The sequence below is a fragment of the Gallus gallus genome, chromosome Z (assembly GCF_016699485.2).
Source record: "Gallus gallus isolate bGalGal1 chromosome Z, bGalGal1.mat.broiler.GRCg7b, whole genome shotgun sequence".
In the NCBI taxonomy this organism is placed as follows: Eukaryota; Metazoa; Chordata; class Aves; order Galliformes; family Phasianidae; genus Gallus; species Gallus gallus.
The window spans coordinates 26,826,305-26,846,141 of NC_052572.1; the positions used below are offsets into that span (position 1 = coordinate 26,826,305).

The 19,837-nt window shown below is 43.3% G+C and overlaps 1 protein-coding gene across 15 annotated transcripts in view; it reads left to right on the top strand.

The window, feature by feature from the left end:
- Positions 1–1,581: 1,581 nt before the first annotated feature.
- The window catches only part of SMARCA2 (SWI/SNF related, matrix associated, actin dependent regulator of chromatin, subfamily a, member 2), a 110,659-nt gene continuing 92,403 nt past the window's right edge, over positions 1,582–19,837 (top strand). For 3 of the 15 annotated variants that reach the window (XM_040655434.2, XM_046905252.1, NM_205139.2), the window contains exons 1-3: positions 2,297–2,437; positions 12,325–12,585; positions 18,495–18,618. In XM_040655434.2, coding sequence (XP_040511368.1) covers positions 12,361–12,585; positions 18,495–18,618 — 349 coding nt within the window. In that variant the 5' untranslated portion in view covers positions 2,297–2,437; positions 12,325–12,360. Of the gene's footprint in view, positions 1,798–2,296; positions 3,390–3,861; positions 4,006–4,184; positions 4,279–4,412; positions 7,885–8,409; positions 8,641–12,324; positions 18,342–18,494; positions 18,619–19,837 lie in introns of those variants that run through there. The other 12 variants (XM_025144681.3, NM_001398355.1, XM_046905254.1 and 9 more) reach the window with 11 other exon arrangements.

Here is a 19,837-nt window from a genome sequence, read left to right on the forward strand (position 1 = left end):
GACAAATTAATCCGTGGGAAACTAATTTATATTTTTATATTTGCTATTCATGAAGCTTCTGCCATTCAAGTCTCATGTACCAACTGTTATTGATCCTATCAATTTCACTAAGTGTTTTTAGATCAGTTGAATATCCTTTCCTTGATCTTGACAAAAATATAAATCCAATCTCTCAGTCAGGTTACAATCAGATTAATTCATACTTTACGAAAGACCAAATGAAAAAGGTTTGACATTAACAGTATACCCACTCATCTGAAGTTTCGTTGTCCCAAGCAGGGGCAGGACAATTGGCTGCCAGTGCCCTCCTAAAATAAAGATAATTGTTAACTAAACATATATACATTTATCTAAAAGCCTAATGAACAGGTTTTGCCTGGAAGACTAATTTTACATTCCTTCCTTTTTCTCTGTATCCTTTTTTGCAAACAAACAAACAAAAAACCAACCAACTAAGCCCACAAAAACTAGCTTGAGCTGGTTTGTAATGGTTCGAATACTGCCAAGTCAAAGAGCTGGAGCACTGTCCTGCACAGCACAGAAGCTTCCCCTCCATTGCTTGGGGTTTGCTTTCTCTTTTGGACTCATGGAAAGAGCACAGGGCCTGCAGATTGACTCTAGGAATAGATAAAAACAAACATCCAAAGAATCTGCCCACCAAATACCTGCTTAGAGTTATGGTATGACAAAAGCGAAAGGTAAGAAGAATCATCTGAGTTAGAAACAATTCCCAATAACGTGAACTATGTTCTTTCCATTCCAAGACGCTGGATTGCAACTTACAAAGTGAAGTTTAAACTTAAGTCCCACATCACTAGTGGATCACAGTTTTAAGTAGCAATAGTGGATACGTGTATACACAGATTTGAAAGTGTTTCCATTTCTTTCATTTTTGTCCCTTCCTCGATGTCGCCCACAAAAACAAGGACGATTTGGGAGCAGTATCTTCCCTAGTTGTTTTATTGGACACTCGGCGCTGCTCGGCGCTACCATTTATTGTCTGACAGTTATTTATCGGCATTTTGGCAGTGACTTTGAACAACAATCAAGACGAAACTAATGATCGAGCGGTGACACCTCGGGAAACACAGTAACAGTCGTTAGCACTGCATCACTGGGTTATAGGTATATATAGCGGGTGGTTACCGCTCGCATTCCAACAGCAGTAAAGGTACAAAGCAGCCACAGAACAACACCTGCCGGTGCTCCGGGTCCTTACACCCGGTCGCTAACTCCAGCAGCGCAGCGTCACGTTAAACGCAGGCGACTGAGGGGAGCGGCAGGCTTTCCTTCACCTGAAACTTGACCTCTTGCAAAGCGTGCAGCCCGCAGTAGGACAGGCACACCACCTGCAGAGCGGCAGGCTCCTTCCTCGTGACAGGGTTAGGACCGCCCGTACCGCGGCGCTCTGCCTGCCGGCGTGTTTGTGTCTGAGCAGCCCGTGACGGCCTGTTCCGAGCGCGGCCCCGCGGCGCCGTTACATAAACAGCGGTACCTTCCGCAAACAGCGCCGACGACGCGCCGCCTCCCGTGGGTACGCGGCCGGGCACGGATAAAACCCCTCCGGCCCCGGGAGCGGGCAGCGTGCCGAGAGCGGGGACAAGGAGCAGCACGGTGGCGCCATTTACCCGCCCGCCCGCACCGCGCCGTCACCGATCCGCCGCCGCTCCTCGCGGCCTCCCCGCAGCACGGGGCTCCGGCGGGGTGCGGCGCCGCGGCTGGACAGGGGGCGGCTGCCCGCCCCGAACGTTCTCGGCCGTCTCCTGGCCGCGCCACGGCCGCGGCCCCGAAGTTTCGGTAACGCCTTTCCGCGAGCCTTTTTGTTTGTGTGCGTGCCCCTTTCCGCGGGCAGGTGTCCCGCCGCGCACACCGCCAGGTGCGGGAGGCCCCGCCGCCCTCCGCCCGGCTCCTCCCCGCTCCGCCTCGCGGCGGCGGGCCGGCCCAGGCAGGCCGTGGGGCAGCGTCGCGCTTCCAGCACCTTCTCCACCTATCCCCGCGCCGCCCGCCGGCGCCTCCTCACGGAGGTGGCCCCAGACCCGCGCTCCGCTCCGCGCGGGCGGGCCGGGAGGCGGCGCGGCCGAGCTTCGGCGGCGGCGCGGCGGTGGCGGGCAGAGCCGGGCGCCTACCGCACCCCCCGCCCCACGGCCTCCCGGCTGAGCGACGGGCGGCGGCAGCGAATAGGAGCGCGGGTTCCGCGCGGGGGGGGTGGGCAGTCCCCGCCGACGGGCCAATGGGAATGGCGCTTCCTGAGCAGCGGCGGCGTCGGCGCGGGGAGGTGGCGGAGGGGGCCGTGGGCGGGGCCGGAGTTTGGGAAGCGGAGGGAATGGCTGTCACCGGTGAAGTCATGCTCGGCGCCTAGTCTTTCTCCGTCCCCGCTCCGCTGCTCGCTCAGAGGCAGCGGCGCGACAGCCGGCGCGGCGCTCCGCCTGAGCGGAAGGTAAACGCGCCTCGCCCCGCGGGGCCCCGCGCCGTCAGCTCCGCACCGCCGCCCCGCGCGCTCCCGGAGCGCAGCCCCGGCCGCCCCCCGCCCGGTACGCCCCGGTGTACGCACCGCGAGCGCGGCGCAGGGAGAAGAAAGTTTGGATGCGGTGTTGGGGGAATAACCCTCTCGCGCACCGCCGGCGGGGGAAGGGGACAGCGACCGCCCGCGAGCGGCGTTCGGCCGCGGTTTTTCGCTCCGTCCGCGGCGGGGACGGAATCGGAACGGGGAGCAGCGCCCGGGGCCGCCCGCCCCTGCCCCGCCGCGGCTGCGTGGCCCGGGGAAGTTGGGGCGTCCTGCGGCTGAGCGCGGTGCGGGGCTGTCCCCGCGACGCTGCTGGCACCGGGAGGCCGCGGGCTGGGCGGCTGTCACGGCGCGAGCGGGAGGGAGGCAGGGAGGGAGGGAGGCAGGGAGGGCCGCGGCCCCGCGCGGGGCTTCCGCTGCCTCCGGTCCGCTCCCCGCGGGCACCGCGCCTGCCCGGCCCCCGCCCCGCAGAGCGGCACACAAACATGTACACACATACGCGCGCACACACACACACAACGTGCGGTTTGGCGATCGCCTTTCCAAGCGAAAAGCGTTTTATTTCCGGTGTGCGCGGAAATTTATTATTTTTTTATTCGATCGGACCAGGCTCCTGCCCCAGCCGCCCGTACGGGACGCGGCGCCGCGCAGCACCGTGCCGCGCCGGCGGAGCTCGGCACCTGGAAAAGTTCTCTCTTTGCCGGGGCGGGGGCGGGCAGAGGGCGGCGGCGGAGGATCGGGAAGCGGCCCCTCCGCGCACGGACACGTTCGGTGGCAGTGACATAGTGGCGGGGGCGCTGGGCGGCGGGGCGCCGGGCCGGGCTGTGCCCTGAGGCGCGCCCCGGGGCGAGCCCGCCCGCCGCCGCTGCCGCCGAGCCGCGCCGCGGTACGGAGCCGCACGGCCCGGCCGGGCGGAGGGAGGGAGCGGGGCCGCGTCTCTCCGCGCTGCGGAGCCTCTGGGCCGCGGCGAAAACTTTCCAGAAAGGCCGGAGGGGCGCGCGGGGCCCGGCGGGGTGCAGCCCGCCGCCTCGCCGAGGCCTACGTTCCTCGGCCGGGCCGGAAGCCGCGCGGCGCTGCCGAGGCTCTGCCCTGCCCCGCGCGGGCGGCGCGTAACGGTCCCGCGGACGCCGTCCGGGAGCCCACGCGCGGGGCCGGACCCGACGGCGAGGAGCGGAGCGGACGGGCTTCGGGTTCTGCCTGCTCCCCCCTTCCCCCCCCCCCCCCCCAAATTTGTCGTGGTGGAATGGAAGTCTTTGCACAGCTGGGAAAGTTACGGTCCTTCACTCTGCGGCCGAAGTTACCGTTAAATGTTTTTTTCTTTTTTTTTTTTCTTGTTTCCCCTTCTCCCTTCTGCGTAGCGCGCATCGCTATTAAGCAAATAGCGTCGTTCCGTGTCGGTTGGTGTGGCCGCGCGGTTCGCCTCGGCATCGGCTGTTCGCGACAGGCAGCCTCGCCGAACTTCGGTGAACACCGCTCTTTTTGTCTTTCCTCGAGTACTTTGGGTAAGTAAATAACCGAAGAAAGGGAACGGTAGAACGCGGCTGGTTTCTGCTCATTTATTTATTTAATTCATTTTTTATTTTTACCGCTGGAAGTACTGTGCGCGCTTTCTGCAAAAAGTGACGTCGGACCCTCTGACACCGCGCTGTGCCATTTGCAATCTCTTTTGTTTTGTTTCCAGTTTGTTCGTGTCATTTAACGTTGCCCGCAGCCTCTGCGGCCCAGGCAAACACACGTTTCGGAGCCGAGTTCCCTCAGTAGTGCACCAGTCCGAGGTGGGGCCGTCGCTGCCGTGTGAGCCGGGCATTGTTATGCAAATCGAGGCACACTTTCTCTTCGGGAGCCTAATTGCCCCCTTACTGTCTTTGACTTTGTTTCTTTTGTCCTTTTGTGATTCTGTGAGAAAAATGGTGTAGGAGAGTGGTAGCGGTGAGGACAGGGTTGTGTCAGCAATAGAAGGAGAGATCGAGTAATGAGCGTTTTTAAAATACATCCAGAGTTGGGTGTATCACACAGAACGCGTGAACGTGACAGAGGTGAGGTTAAAGCTTCATTAAATACAGCGTTTCTCTCACGAGTTATGTCTCAGCTTCAGGATTGGTGTTTCTGTGGTGTTTCATAGAACATACGCGGCAGAAGAGTGTGTTCAAAGCAGTCTCAGATCTTTTCTTTTGTTCATTTCTGAAGTGGTCTGTGAGCATTTCTTGTGAAGTTTGAAAAACGCTTTGACCAACGCCTGAGGCTTGAAGTTGACAAGAGGAAAAAGTGCTCCAGCTAACGCTCATATGAAATATATTCTTGGCAAAGGTGTATATGAAATTAACATTTCTAGATATATTTTCTCAGTTTTTTGTTGATCTTTGAAGTTAAGGTCACAGTGTACATGGTAGCGACTTTATACATGTCTGCACTTCTTCCATCAGTGTTCATGGCCCGGACTATCAGTGTTGCTGTGAACTAGCAATCCTTAGCCGAAGAAGACGTTATTCTTGTTATTCTTTAAATGAATTAGGACATCTTTGCAGATCCCTTGTTAAAATGCTCTTTTTTTTTTTTTTTTTTTTTTTTTTTAGTATGTGTGTATGTGTGTGTGTTCTCTCTGTATGAAGTGTTTCTTGGTCATGCACCTCTTTTGTATCAGTTTTATTTTTCAGTTGTTCATTTGATCCTCCAGTGGAATGAGAAGTACAATGTTATGACATAAAGATTGCTTGTTGTGAAAATGGCAGCAGGGAACCGCTTGTGTCTTATTTGCAAGCTGTAAAATAAGGAAGGATGATTCGGAGAAAGAAGCAAGGCTTTCTTTAAATGCAACTCTGGTAGTTTGCTGGTATAGCAGGATAAGACCGAGACTGAAAATTGTTTTATTTTTTCTAACACATTTAAAGTCTACTCTTCTTGTGAGTGAACATTTTGCTCTGTGTGTGTCCCCTCGCATTACTGTGGGATTGCAACACCTAGGTGAATCATTCAGAGCCAGGATCTCTACGGCAAATGGTAAGAACGCTTCTTGTTATGAAAATGATGCCTTTGCCTCATCTTTGTTGATACTTTATTTTAAATAACTTGCAGTAAGAAACAGCGTTCTTTCTTCTTTTCTTCCCCATCTAAGTAGCGACCTGTAATGAATTCCTTTCCCTCTGCCTACCTCTAATCGTGGCTTTTGTTTTTCAGAGTCTGACATGAACATGATGTTCACTAATTGTCATTAATACTTGTAGAAAAGGTCACTGTATGGAAACTTAATCTGTAATCAATCAGTGCTGTCATGAGTCAGTTTGCTGTGCCCTGGATGTACAATAGAACCTACGTGTGCAGCAGACATGGGCTTGATCTTGGGCATTGACAGATTTGTTTGTGGTGACCATGGCTGTGGGGTTAAAAGGCAGTTCTGTGAGCTTCCAACTGTAGTGCCTGCCCTCCTTTTCTCTTGAAGGCTGTTGCCTTCCGTAGCAAATCCAATGGAAAGGGTCACGTCTGTGCTTTGGCCTCTTCATTGAAGTCTGGTGACATAGCTTAACCTAACTTCTATGAACTCTGGCTTAGGATGACTTCTGTGGGGCTGGATAGTTACGTTCAGCCCCAGCTGGTAGGTGGTCATTTCTTGGCGCTGTTTTAGTGTTTTGGGAGAATTAGTTTGTGAGCTTTAAGTAGTTTGAGAAGTTTCTTTATGGAAAACTGAAACAGCTACACAGTAGGAATAGGAATTTCTTCAACAGGATGCAGACAACCTCTGGTAGACAGCTAGACAATCAGCTAAGAGAGTGTCCAGGGGTTCTTATCTCTGACTGAAGTATCTGGATAAGCAATTACATTGCAGTATTTCTGATTCTGTGGTTTGTAGTCCAAGCTACAAGTTCCCTTCCAGAAGATTTTGAAGTTACAGTGAAGTTATGTATCTGAATATGCAAAGGCAGAATCTCTCAGCTGCTACTGTGTTTGGCTTCTCCTGTGTGAACTGAATAATTCTGGTTTATTTTAGCTGAAGATGTGAGTCTTCTGCTTTACCGATTTTACACTGTTTCACGTACACCTACTGTTTACTGGTTGATTCATTGATGAAAAAACGGTAGTTAAGTCCTCATAAATGTCACTGCGTAGTGTCCAGTGGTGTTGTAAAACACATAATGCTGATTTGTTTCTAAAGACTACAAGTTATTTATTTTAACTGTAACAACCTACTGTCTTTGTGAATCACTTTGTAAACTTTGAACATCTTCATTTGATTACAGTTAGTGGGTGAGGCAAATACTGTGATCCATTAGCAGTATTGATCCTGATTTTGCTTGGTAGTATTTTAAAGATAAGTCCAAGTTGTTAACGCAGTGTATTTCAGTTTTGCAGTGTATGTTTTTTAAGCCAGCTTTGAAATGTGACTTGTTTTTGGAGATGTCTGAGGAGAAGTGGACTGTAATAGTTTTTCTGTGGAGTTATAGGGAGAGCGCTTTGCAGCATCTGTGTGGCTATTGCTTCGGTTCACGTTCCCCTTTTTGTTGGCTGTAAGTGGCACAGTTTCCTTGCTTTTCACTACCTGTCCAACACAGGGGATCCGGTTGAAAATATAACAGCTGAAATTCAGTTTAGGCTGAGTCAATCACAGACCGGCAGAAGTCGAATTGTACGATAAGGGAAACAACTAGAAGAATTATAAATACTTACTGCTCCATCTGTTCCTAGATGCAGCATAACTGTTCTGTGCCAAAGCAGTCCATAACCTCTGGATCTTTCTGATTGTCCAGCTGGTCTTGAATTCCTAAGTAGTGCTGGTGGTTTACTGCCCGCTGTGGTTTAGTTTCAGATCCATGCCTTTGTTCACTTTGGGTTTGTATCAGGTTTATAGCGAAGTGTGTATAATGTGCTTAAATGCTCTGTATTCTGAGAGACTGAGTTAATGTACGATGAAAGAGCTGTATTTACAAAACCTTCTAGGTGTGAAAACATACGCGCTTAGCTAGCATTCCCTCTTAGCATACTCAAATTCTTTATAATGCAGATACTGTCCTAGATTGTTTGTTCTAGAAAGAGTGGAGCAAAGGGCACAAGTATCGCTCTTCAGTTCTTAGTGTTGTGGCTCTTGTTATATTTCTGTTTTTCTAATGCTACCTTGTCAGTGATGGATTTTTGCTTGTCTGTCTGAACTCTCATTAGTCCAGAAAAGGTGTGAGAAATTCCCTGGGACCAGTTAGAATGGTAGGATTCACAGACAGTGAATTAAAACCCCTCTTGTTCTCTTAACAGGGGCTAAAGAAATCAGAAGATTTTGTTTTCAGTTTATAGTCTGCCTAGACCTCAGTGTGGGGCAAGGTGAAGAATGAGATGTCACGCCTTGCTGTGCAAATTTGGTATAAAGGATCTGTCCTTTTACAAGGGTTGCTCTGAAGGTAATGCCTCCTATTTTGCTATGTTGTTGGCCCACGACATCAGGAACTGTTGGTGATGGGATAGCAGTGAAGGTAGAACCTTCCCAGCAATATTCCATTACATTATTTTGCTGTGTGACAGATATGTCTGTCTGATATGAAAGTGTGGATGAAGTAGAAGTGTGCCACTGAATTTCTCCATGCAGAAAAAAATGGCAGCCATTGACATTCATTGACACTTGCAGAATGGTTGTGGAGACCAAACTGTGTGTATGGGCACAGTGAGGTGTTGGGTGGTGTGTTTCAGCTGTGGTGACAGAAAGAATTCTGTATGCAAATTTATCTGGACCTACTGAACCAGGATGAGACTGCAGGTGACAGTGCCTGGATCACATCATTATCGGCAACAAAACATGGTATCACCACTATGATCTAGAGTCAAAACAGCAGACTGTGGAGTGGAGGTGTGTGAATACCTCATCAAACAAAAGAATTCAACATGCAGCTCCCAGTGGGTAAAGTGACGTGTGCTGTCTTTTGGGATAGGAAAGGGATGGTCCGTCTGGATTTCCTGGAACCTGGACAAACCGTCAGCTCCGACCGCTATGTCACAACCTGCCTAACCTGAAGGCTTGAACTTGCTGAGTGATACTAGAGAGGAGGACATCTTTTTCTTGCAGTATGAGAACACCGGTCCCCATACAAGTTTGAAGACTGGAGCATGTTGCAGTGGTGACAGCGACTGTGGGTCATCTCTGCTGGTACAAACGTTTGCAGGTGTGGCATGCAGGCTCTTGTTTGCGACTGGCAAAAATGCACAGCTAATGGTGGTGACTGTCAATTTTGTAGCTGAGAATTTGCTCTACCAGATACTGTTATTGTGCTCTTTGTTGTGATTTCTGTGCAAATAAATAGGAGGCATTATTTTCAGAGCAGCCTGTGTATTTGGGATGTTCACCTAAGGTATTTGGTGAGGTAGGATTCAAATAAATTTAAGAAGTGACCTGAGATTACAGCTCTAAAATATCTGTGTCTTATTGGAAGTCATGTGAATGACACTGCTTATGTTGGAAATCTGAGGAAAGTTAAAGATTGGACACTTGAGAAACTATTAGTGTCTAATACACAGGAGAGTCTGAATCAACAGCTGTATCATTTGGGACACTGAGATTTTTGTTTTGTTTTTCTCTGTAACTAACAGGAGCTAGTCATTAAAAAGGCAGTCAAAACAAATGAGTTAACTCTGGCTTTGCCAGAATGTTGATTTCCTTTTGCTTATTTCAGTAGAGGCACCAGAATTTACCCAAAATTAGAACAAGGTTTTCTGGATATAATTTGGCCATTGTTGGATCTGTTTTCTCTGTCTTTTTTTTTTTTTTTTTTTTGTCAAGACAGCAATGAGACTTTTATAAGGGCCTAGAAAAATTAAAAATTAAATATGAACTTTTTACTGAATTTTAATGAGAATGGTGTTACTGATTTGTGAATTTTTAATACAATATCAATTTTAGTAAATATTTCAAAAATAGTTTAGTTTATATTTTAATTTATAAATGTCTTTTTTAGCAGTTCTACTCTGAGTAGAATTGGGCAGGTTATGTATGTGTTCCTGTTTATGGTAGTGGCTGTTTTTAAAAAATAATTGTTTTTGTACACCATTCATTACTTGCATTCACGTTACGGTTTACATTATTGTATGCTCCCATTATACAGATTTTATAAATATTTTTTTTTCTTCCACATAAATATTTTCTTTGATTTATAAAAATCTCTTCAGACATATTCAAAATGACACGAAATTGAATGACTTTATCTGCTTTTAAAGGGAGTGGAGAAGGGACTTAATCTGGAGTAAGAAATGTAGGATTACCCTCTCGTAGTCATCCTTTCCACAGATTGTATTCCAAATTTTCCGGATTTGCTTGCTGGAAATGCTTAGTATATATGTAAATGACCCTTTAATTAGCAGTGCTGAGATCAGGGCTGGTTACTTTTTAGGCACGTGACAAGTTAAGTTTGCAATAAAGGTAAACAGAGGGAGAGATTTTGATATTTATTTTAATACTTAGGTGTAAATGAAGTATTTTATGGCATAGCTTATTTTGGGATACTGTGAACTGATGGTAGCTTTGTAATGGATTGAGTTGTAGTTCTGTACCCGTTTGTCTGGATAATGACGTTGGTGCTAGGTTCGGCTTTGTTGAATGCACTGAATTTGGCTAGTACCATACAGAGAGACTCGGCTTTGACAGGATCAGTATTATGTTTCGCAATGGAACCTGGCTTGTATAAAAGCTCTTTGTTTTGTGGAAATATCTGTTTTCCAGCCAAATTCCAGGCAATTCCAGGCGTCTTACAGGAAGCTATGGCATGGTGTTTGCAGCTGTGAACGTTTGATAATGCAGTTCCTTCTGTGTCAGTGTTGTGGGAACGTGAGGGACTGATTGGTGACTTTAGTATTTTGTTGTTACCTTTTGCTTTGGAGGGAGAAGCTTCAGAGGTATCACCTTGTTTTACCCTGCAAGTGTTTAAGGTCCTAAGGTAGCTTATTTCAGGTAAGGCTGGTTGATTTTAGATGAGCTAAGCAGCCATTGTTCTAACTTGTTGCCTTGAATCAGAGCAGAGTAGTAGCTAATAAAACGCAACAGGTGGGAATTTATAAGTAAAAGCTAGCAAGCTGTTTTGATACTGACAGAGCGTGCAGGTACCTAGGGGTAAATAATTGAAAGTAGTCTTGATGTGATAGCATTTTATCTTCTCTACTGGACCCAGTAAATAAAGATTTTTGCTGGTAAAAGGAAAAAAAAAAAAAAAAAAAGATGAGTTCTGTAAACATTGAATTCCCTAATTGCCACAGTTAAGCACGAATCTACTTTTCTTTCTGATGTGTCATGCAAATAGGCCTCTTTTCTGCTTTGGTAGGAATCTCAGGAGGGTACTTTGCTTGTCTCCAGTGTCTGTTTCTTAATTTGACTTCTGTGAGGCAGGGTGTTTGCAGTGTTACGTGGGTTTATGTAAGCAATGCCCTAACAGGGTTGCGCCGCTTATTCCTGTTAGAAAGTAATTACTGCTAACCATGGCTTGTGTATAAACCCTGATGTGGGTGTAGAACAATCTTCTGTAACAACTCCTATAAGGAGAGAATATGGGTCAGGGAGCCCCATAATGTACTATGGAAATATTGCAAATTAAAATGCTTTTTGTAAAGGCTCATTTTTCACCGTACTGGATTTATTGCTCTGAGACAGGTAAATGTGAACTGGTAATGTTGTAAAAAGTGTGTCCAGAATGAATTGAGAGAGCAAGCTAAGCCTGTGTAATCTTCAGCTGCTGCTGAAAGTGGTGGTACTGCTTGCTTCTTTGTACTGATGTTGAGATCCATCTGTCCTTTTAGAAAGTCAGTTTGGTAACATAAAAAATTGTAATTTGTTTTCTTATGCAGTGCTTCTTTTCTGCTGTCTTAGTTACTCAGATACTGAGATCGCTCTGTGCTCAAACACAAGAAAATGAGGCTTCTGGGAGAGGGGAATACCAAGAAATATGACTGGTCTTGTTGGCATCAACCGACTATCAGTTTTGTAAAAATATGGCAGTTATGTCACTGCATTACAAAACTCTGACAGTAGTAGACTAAAAGTTCTCAATACTAGCTGTTGATAAAAGTTCTCAGAAAGGTGAAGGATATTTCAAGCCTGTACCCTGCATCAATTTGTTCTCTTAAGAACACAGAAATAGAAAATAGTAGTAGTTGTTTTTCCAGCTTGTAAAAGCCTACCATTTGTTCTCTGAGCCCTTACTGTTTTATAAGCCACTTGAGCTCCGTTCTCCTGGCTTGTGACATCAGCAGAACCCCTCAAGTGAGTTCGAACTGTATTCACGTGAAAGTAATTGTCTTTTCTGTTGTGTGTTTCATTCGATACTGAGATGGCATATAGAGCCAACCAGAAAAGTCTTCAATATCTAACTAAAAAAGTCAGAAGATAACGTTAATAATACTTCTAACACTTGTTCTGCTGTATCCCCATGAATTTTATAAGAATTGCCATCACATGTGTGGAGTGTGGATTTCTGAACACACATATATCACAGAGTTGCACGGTTCTACTCTGTATTCAGTAGTAGTGTACATGACTGCGTGTTGTGTAATTTGATGCCAGCAAGTCTGTTGAACTACAATTTTCTCTAGTAGATATTTCACATAGCCTGGTAGCGGCTTTGTTCTTATACTAATATGTAAGCATCCAGAAATTGACTGAACTGTCAGGAACTTTCTCCTTCTGGTGGGCTTTTTGAAGGGTGATCAGACCAGTGTTCCATATTAAGAATCACTTAAGCATTCTGTGCCGGTGACAGCTTGCATGTGTGTGTGTGATGATTGCCAGTAGATTTTCTTTATTACATTCTCTTGAGCACCCTGATGTCATATAGAAAATGTCTTTGTTTTGTTTTTTTTGTTATTAGAGCTGTTCTGCTCGCTGAAAAGGAGACAGAAAATAGATGTCCACGCCCACAGACCCTGGCGCCATGCCTCATCCTGGTCCTTCCCCCGGACCAGGACCTTCACCTGGACCGATTCTAGGACCTAGTCCAGGACCAGGGCCATCTCCTGGCTCAGTTCACAGCATGATGGGGCCAAGTCCTGGTCCACCCAGTGTCCCTCATCAGATGCCAGCAATGGGGCCTACTGATTATCCACAGGAAGGCATGCACCAAATGCATAAGGTAATAATTTATTACAAGTGAACCTTTTGTTCTTAAAAGTTCTCCCCATTGAATAGAAACCCAACTTCTACAGCATTTAGGCCTGCATAACTGTTACTAAAAGTCACGTATCACCTGCAAAACTGCAACAACACTGTTAGTGCTTTCTTTGTTGCTAAAGATGATGCACACATGAGATTACATACAGCTTCTTTGCTCTGAATAAGCTACCTTGAATTGCAGACCTGGTAGTTTGGAAATTCTCATTTTTGAGCTGTGTGCTTTCCAGTACACTAGACCTTACTAAAGAAAATGTTGGAATTATAAGTATTAAAACCTTACAGTAGATGATTCTAACCACCCTTTACTTTTTGTCCTTATCTGTTTTGGAGCATCATGCTGCTGTAAAATTTTCTGGGTTCTTCTTTAGTTTTGCATGATTTAATTTGATTTAATTACGATTTGATTTAATTTTGATATTTGTCTTAATACTTATAACTCTTAATGGCTTGTGCCTACAAATTTGCTTAATCTTTTGTGTAGATGAAAAACCTTGTTTTGAAATTCTTGTACATAGACTCCTTCTTATTAATGAATTTTAAACTCCATATTGTAGAATGTGTGAATAATTGTACATTAGCTGTTGCCGTACACTTAATGTTACACGTGTATTTGGACTATTCTTAATGTCTTCTGCTTTGAGAATTTTTTTTGCAGGAGCAGAATTTTCTGTTTGAGAACAATCTCTTACATAGTGTCATTTTCATGTGGCTGTGAACCACATTTTTGGAACTAATGATCACTTAAACTTTACTGATACTCTACTTTCAGAAAAATGAAGTAGCAGCTTTTAGAGCCAAGATTCTGAAAGCATTTTGCTAACTTTTGTTGATGCTATGTGTTTCTTTTATAAGCTGTTGTGGATTGACTCTGTCTGACTGGCAGTGCCCACCTAAGCCATTCTCTAACTTCCTCTGCAAGACAGGGCGGGAAGGTGCAGAATATACAGTGATGAGAAAGTTAGTGGATTGAAAAAAGGGCAGGGAAATCACTCAGCGATGGTTGTTGCAGGCAAAACAGACTAGATTTGGGGAAGATTAGTGAAATTGGTATCTGCAGGGCTGTTTCTCTCAAATGTTCCCATTCCTCTTTCTCACTACTACTGTGCAGTGTTTTAACCTTTCTCAAAACCATTATCACAGAGGTGCAACTGGCTCACAGCTCAGCTTTGGCCAGCAGTGGGTCCCTTTTGGAGCCAGCTGGAAACTGGCTTTCAGCTAGTGTGGGGTAGCTGCTGTGCTGTGCTTAGAGGCCACCTCTGCAGCTCCCTGCAACTGAGACCTTACTGTGTAAACTTACATATTATGTAAGCACATCGGTAAAGAAATTCAAATAAAAGTAATAATATAAAGTAATGTAAACATATCTTAATTTTCCTCATGAATAGACAACTTTGTGTGTCATTTTCACATATGGATTAATTTTAGTCATTAAAGCAGTTAAAACATCCATTCAGTAGAGAATAACAGTGTCAGTGCATGGAGAACTGTATCATTAAGATTTCTAATAACACAATGACAGCTGATGTGAAGAAGGCCATGATCCAACTCCCTGTTTGTACTAAACTGTTGCAGTTATAATCTCTGAGAAATCAATACCTTAAATAACTATAAGTTATGCATGTGGATTTTGAAGTAAGTTAGCAATTAGCTAGGCTAGATTTACTATTTTCAGTTGATATTTCCTTGTTTGTGAGGTTGTTGGCTACCGAAGGTGCCATTAGTCTGGTGAGTGCTCCAAACATCATAGATGGATGAGGTTTACATCATACATCATGAGGTTTACATTCAATTTTCTCAGTTTTTTCTTTATTAAGAAATTCTGTACTGGAAGAAAATAAGACCAAACACCAGGAATTTTGTAATTCAGCTGTTTATTATTCCATACATTGTCTTCAACTGCTATATCTTGTTTCATCTTGTATGTTCATAGATTCACAGAATAGTTTGGGTTGAAGGGGACCTAAAAGATCAAGATGTTCTTCAGATGTCTGATGTTATATCAGCATTAGAAATAATCATTAAATTTATTTCAGAGATAGTGTGTGTGTGAGAGAGACAGAGAGAGAGAAGCTGAGACTAAGCTACAAAATAAATCTGTTGAACTGATGCAGGTGGAAAAGTTTTTTTTCGTTTGTTTTTTCTTTTCAGTCTAGATCAGTTTTATAGCCTGTTCTCATGTACAGCTCCAGAAACAGTGCATTGAGACAACTACGAGAGAAGTTCTGGGAAGGGTCTGTTCAAGAAATAGTGTGAAAATGTGCCTCCAGACTGTTTTGCAAATGCTGCTTGATTGACATTCCATGTAGTTAAAAAAAAAAATCTGGCCAGCCACTTGTAATTTTCAGTTTGACTAGGTAGTTTTTTTTCTGTCTGTTTAGCTTTATTTAAAGCTGTTTGGCCTTTATGTCACGATGTAACATGGTGTTTTGGTTTTTTGTTTGTTTGTTTTGTTTTTTTAATCTTTTTTTTTAAGAGGACAAGTAAAAGTGTAGTAAAAGTGAGAGAGTAAGCAAAAAACTGTCCCATTTATGCAATTACTTATTGTGTGTACGTTGTGCATATGCAGTGGCATTGTGGTTCTCACTTTCAAAATCCACCAAGAAGGTGGTAAAGTACATCGATTCTTCGTTAGATGTTTGACTAGCTTACATACCTTAATGCATAAAAATGAAAGTATGCAAAAGTAGGTAAATAACTGATTAAGTAAGTTATGCTTCCTAAAGTTTATTTACTTAAAAGCAGTTACTGTTGAAGGATGGAGACTGTATATTCACATAATAACCCCAAAAGACTTCCACAGGAAAGTTTACAGTTGATTTATATAATAACATAGTTTTGATAGAAACAGTAAGTTAATTATCTTTCCTGTTACTTGCTCAAGAAATGTTTAGACTACCAATGAAATTGTCAGGAAAGTCATTACAATTCCAGTTTTTACTGGTGTGCATTTCGGGTGCAAGAGAACACAGATTCAAGGAGAGATACTTAGAGATCCTTTGGGGCACTGTGACATGGGTAAACTGTAACAGCCTTGGATTTTATCATGAGCTGAAAATAATCAGAAGGTGGGAAAATATTAGAGGAAAGTATAGTTACACAATTGCCTTGATTTTACTTTTCCAGGGAATTTACTGTTTTGGTCTTGCAAAGCAAGGTTTTGGTAATGATGCTGCTGTTACATAGGTTCAAGTCATCAGCTAACTTTGTAACTATGTAGCGTTTCAAAGAGGTTGTGAAAAACTAACCATATTTCAAGTTGTGTAGTCCTTATCTATTCGGTTTTACATATTCTCCCATGTACCATAGTGGTACTTCTAGATTAAATATATCCTTGAAAACACAGGTCTCATTGCATAACTTAACATCACTGAAACTAATTTTGTCTTGGAAGAAATTTATGCCACCTTCGTCTTTCTTTTAGCTTTTTTAGTAAAAACAGATCCATCAGTTCTGCCTTTTTAAATCTGCTTCTAATGAATTTCTCTTTTAGACTTTTCCACAGCGTAATTTCTGCAAACACAGTGAAGAAAACCCAATTTTTGTTAAACTTATTCTCCCCTCTGTTTGACTTGAAACATTTTGGTTTGTTACAGGTTTTGTTTTGTTTTCAATTTTTTTTTTTTTGGAAAAAAGATCTCTTACAAAACCTTGTGCTTTTGGTCAGCTCTTCTTCCCACAGAACCATTCCTCCAGCTGGAATTTCTGTTTATGGTCACATGCCTATCTTTCCATTCCTGTTTGTTTTGCCTTAAATTCTTTTTGAAAGGAGAAGTGTGGGCATGTATTTGCTTTCTTCTTCCTTGCTGCTCTTCATTAGCACCCAAATGGTTTGTCCACCTCCTCCTGTCTGCTTGTGTTTTTGATGCCTTGGATATGTATGTTGTGTACCATCTCAGTCTCTTCGAAGTTTCCAGCATCAATAGAGGCTGCACTGTTGCTGTCCATTAATGCAGTGATGCTTATCCCTGCTGTCACACCACAGGTGTGCACAGCCATAGTCCTCTGTTAAAAGAAATCAGATCTGGTTTCCTGCACAATATGTTTCTCCTCTTGGAGGTCCTAAAGATTGAGTTATAGATACGTACTGTAGCAAAATAGGAATAGTTCTGGCTGCACAAGTGTTTCTGTTTGTGTAATATTCAGCTCTGTAAGATATGAACTAAGCATTCTCATCAGGGTTGGTTGCCTTTATAAAAAGGGGAGAAGAGACAGGAAGAACATTTTGTGCTTCAGAAAAGGGTGTTAGTTTTACTTGGTCAGCACAGTGAAACTATTTTTTGTGTGTCAGTCTATCTCTACATTTCTGTTCCATATCCCAAGTTCATGTACTCAAACATAGTGTATCAGATTTTTTTTTTCTGATACAAGTTCTTTTCACAAATGTTTTTGTATTGGCATGATTAAACATTGTATTGAAACAAAGCTCCTCTTTGCTTCTCCTTTTTTTGTAACTTTTCTCTTAGTTTCTGGTAAGGAAAAAATGATGGTGAAATGCTTCAAAAATGCTGACCTAAAAAAAAAAAAAAAACCAGCACCTTTTGTTTAAAGATACTTTAAATCTAGTAAAATTATTTTGGTGGAAAATTAGTAATTTTATGAAGGATTTACAAATAAAATGTAGAATTTTATCTTCTTTCCCATTTTCTATATAAAAAGGATAACCTATGTTTAATTAATCCATATGCAACAAATTTCTCAAAGAGAAGAAATTTATCCATGTTTTCCTTTAACTTAATGTAGCTTCCTAGGAACTTTTTTGTTGGCAACCTATATTTTTAATTGGAATAAGTTTTTCTAACTCTTTTTAAAAAGTGTTCCCAATTAATAGGTGTGCATTTATATTAAACAGACTGCAAGGTCTCTGTGTACAATAGGGCTTGCAATAACAGTATTTAGTGTGCCTGCATATATGTTTTAGAGTGGAGCAGCTTGATGCTTCTGTGTAGAGATTAGTGATGTCAGCCTTTTGTTTCCTAGTACCAAGCCTTGCAAATGGTCTGAAGTTATCAGTGAGTAAGCAGAATTTCATTTCAGTTTAGGGACCTTGTGTAATTTTTGTTCTCAGGGAGACCTTTTTAGTTTTCTTAAGGCATCTTTTTCTTCTGGTACCGCTTTTTGCCTTGTTTACATCTTTGGAGTCTTATAGTTTCTATTAAGGAACAATTTCCAGTGCCCTGCATGCCTCCAGCATGTTTTTCTGACCTCAAGCTGTCTTCTCTGCACCGTCTTTGGAAGACATTTGGCCCTGTTCTGCATACCAAGTACCATGGTAACTGTAGTTCTTGAGGAGTGAATAAGGTATCAGGAACTGTAGGGAGTGCAAGTATTTGAGTAGGACCTTGTCTCCCATTCCTTGGTTGCCTTAACCTCTTATTTGCAGGCAAAACTAGGGAACCTCTAGCAATTATATCTTTGTGTTCGAAGAGAAAAAGTGTTTGGGACATTCCAGTACAGCAGAGACAGAAAGGGCAAAGTTTGGGCTAAAAATAGCTCAAGCCAAGCCACAGGCTGTACTTTAACAAGTTGGTGTATGTTACACCGCTTTGTAATATGAGACCAGTGCTGTTCATGTGCTTGTATGTGGGCAGTTTGCCTCCCTGGCATTGCCAAACAAATCCTAAGGAGGGGGGGAAAAAAAAGTCAAAAAAAGAGACAAAGGGAACGAATGAGCAGTCCAGTGGTACTTTGTGCTTTCCAAAATGTTTGATTCCAGGGGTAAATGCTTCAGATGAGTTTATTTGAATGTCAGCTAAGAAAAGTTTCTACTTCTGTATTTTGTATTTACTTAGGTTTTGAGTTAAATTCCTTTGGATTTTTACAGTGAACTTATACATGGTTTCTGTTTAAATACTTATTTTGTTTTCACAGTCCATTGATGGCTTGCATGAGAAAGGAATGGTTGAAGACGTTCATTGTGGCTCCATGAAGACTATGCGACCTCCTCACCCTGGGATGGGCCCACCTCAGAGTCCAATGGACCAGCACAGCCAAGGTTCATACATACTATGCATGCTATATGAATTTGAGGCCACATTATGCCACAGTCAGAGAGTTCCATGGAAGAGAGTCAGCAGTTCCATGGAATAGTTTTGTAATTATTTTCATTCATCTTTGCTTGGAAAAACTTAACTCATATCAGGGAGCAAGGTGAATAACACCCTGTCTGGAGTGTTTATTGGTCATGTATTGGAAAAAAGAAAAAAGACGTTTTCTTAAGGCTCAGCTCTGTGGCTAGGGCAAATAATTGGAGTAAGTAAATGTTAGCTTGTGCCTGTAAAACAGATGTGGCTAAATGGAAATGCAATAGAATATTATCTGTTTTATTCCACTGACGAAGGAATGGTAAGAGAGAAGAATCCAAGCAAACCTGAGGAAATCTTCTTTAATATCTATGTTGTTTGATCAAGGGCTGATCAAACTTCTTGCCAATTTTTTTAATTTATTTTTTTAATGTCGGAACATAGGAACACCTTTTACCATGTTGCTGCTTATCTTTGTGTCCTTTAGCTTGTAGCGTAAAAGGACTTGTGTTTTGTAAGCAGCTCGGTATGCTGGAGATTTAACTGGTAATACCTGGCAGTATTAATTAGTTCATCAGATGAGACTTGGTATATTGTAGGGTTAACTGTATTACTGTAACACCTGAAGAATCCAACCTGAAGTTAAGATTCTGATTTGTTACACATTTGATACGTTAAGAGACTTGTTTGCTGTGTTTACACATTTATTACAGAGAGAAAGAAAAATGCTGGAGGGGTTAAACAGCAAAATGATTTTACCTGGATTACTTTGTGGCTTTGCAGTTTACTGTGAGCGTGACCCTAGTGGGTAATGCATCATTGGAGTCTCTATTTTGGACCTTCAACACTATGAAGTATTGTTTTCCAGTTACATTGTTCAGTATCAGTTAACTGGAAAATAACTTCTACAGGGACAAATTCTCCATTGATTAAATATTTTCACCGACTTCAGTAGCATGAAAACACAATCACTTGAGAGCAAAATTTTACCTGACTTTGCATTTGTATTCATTGTTTTGCTTGTAGTGAACTTGTTCCTTAAAATGAACAGAACATTTAGTTTGAAGGTGAAAAATGGGTCCAACCATAGTCGGTTCAAATATACAATAACAAAAATTGTAAATGTTTCAAGTACAGAAAACTAAGTTGTCTTCTATGCTAGCTGAGATCAGTCTTCTGGGTTGTGTTGTT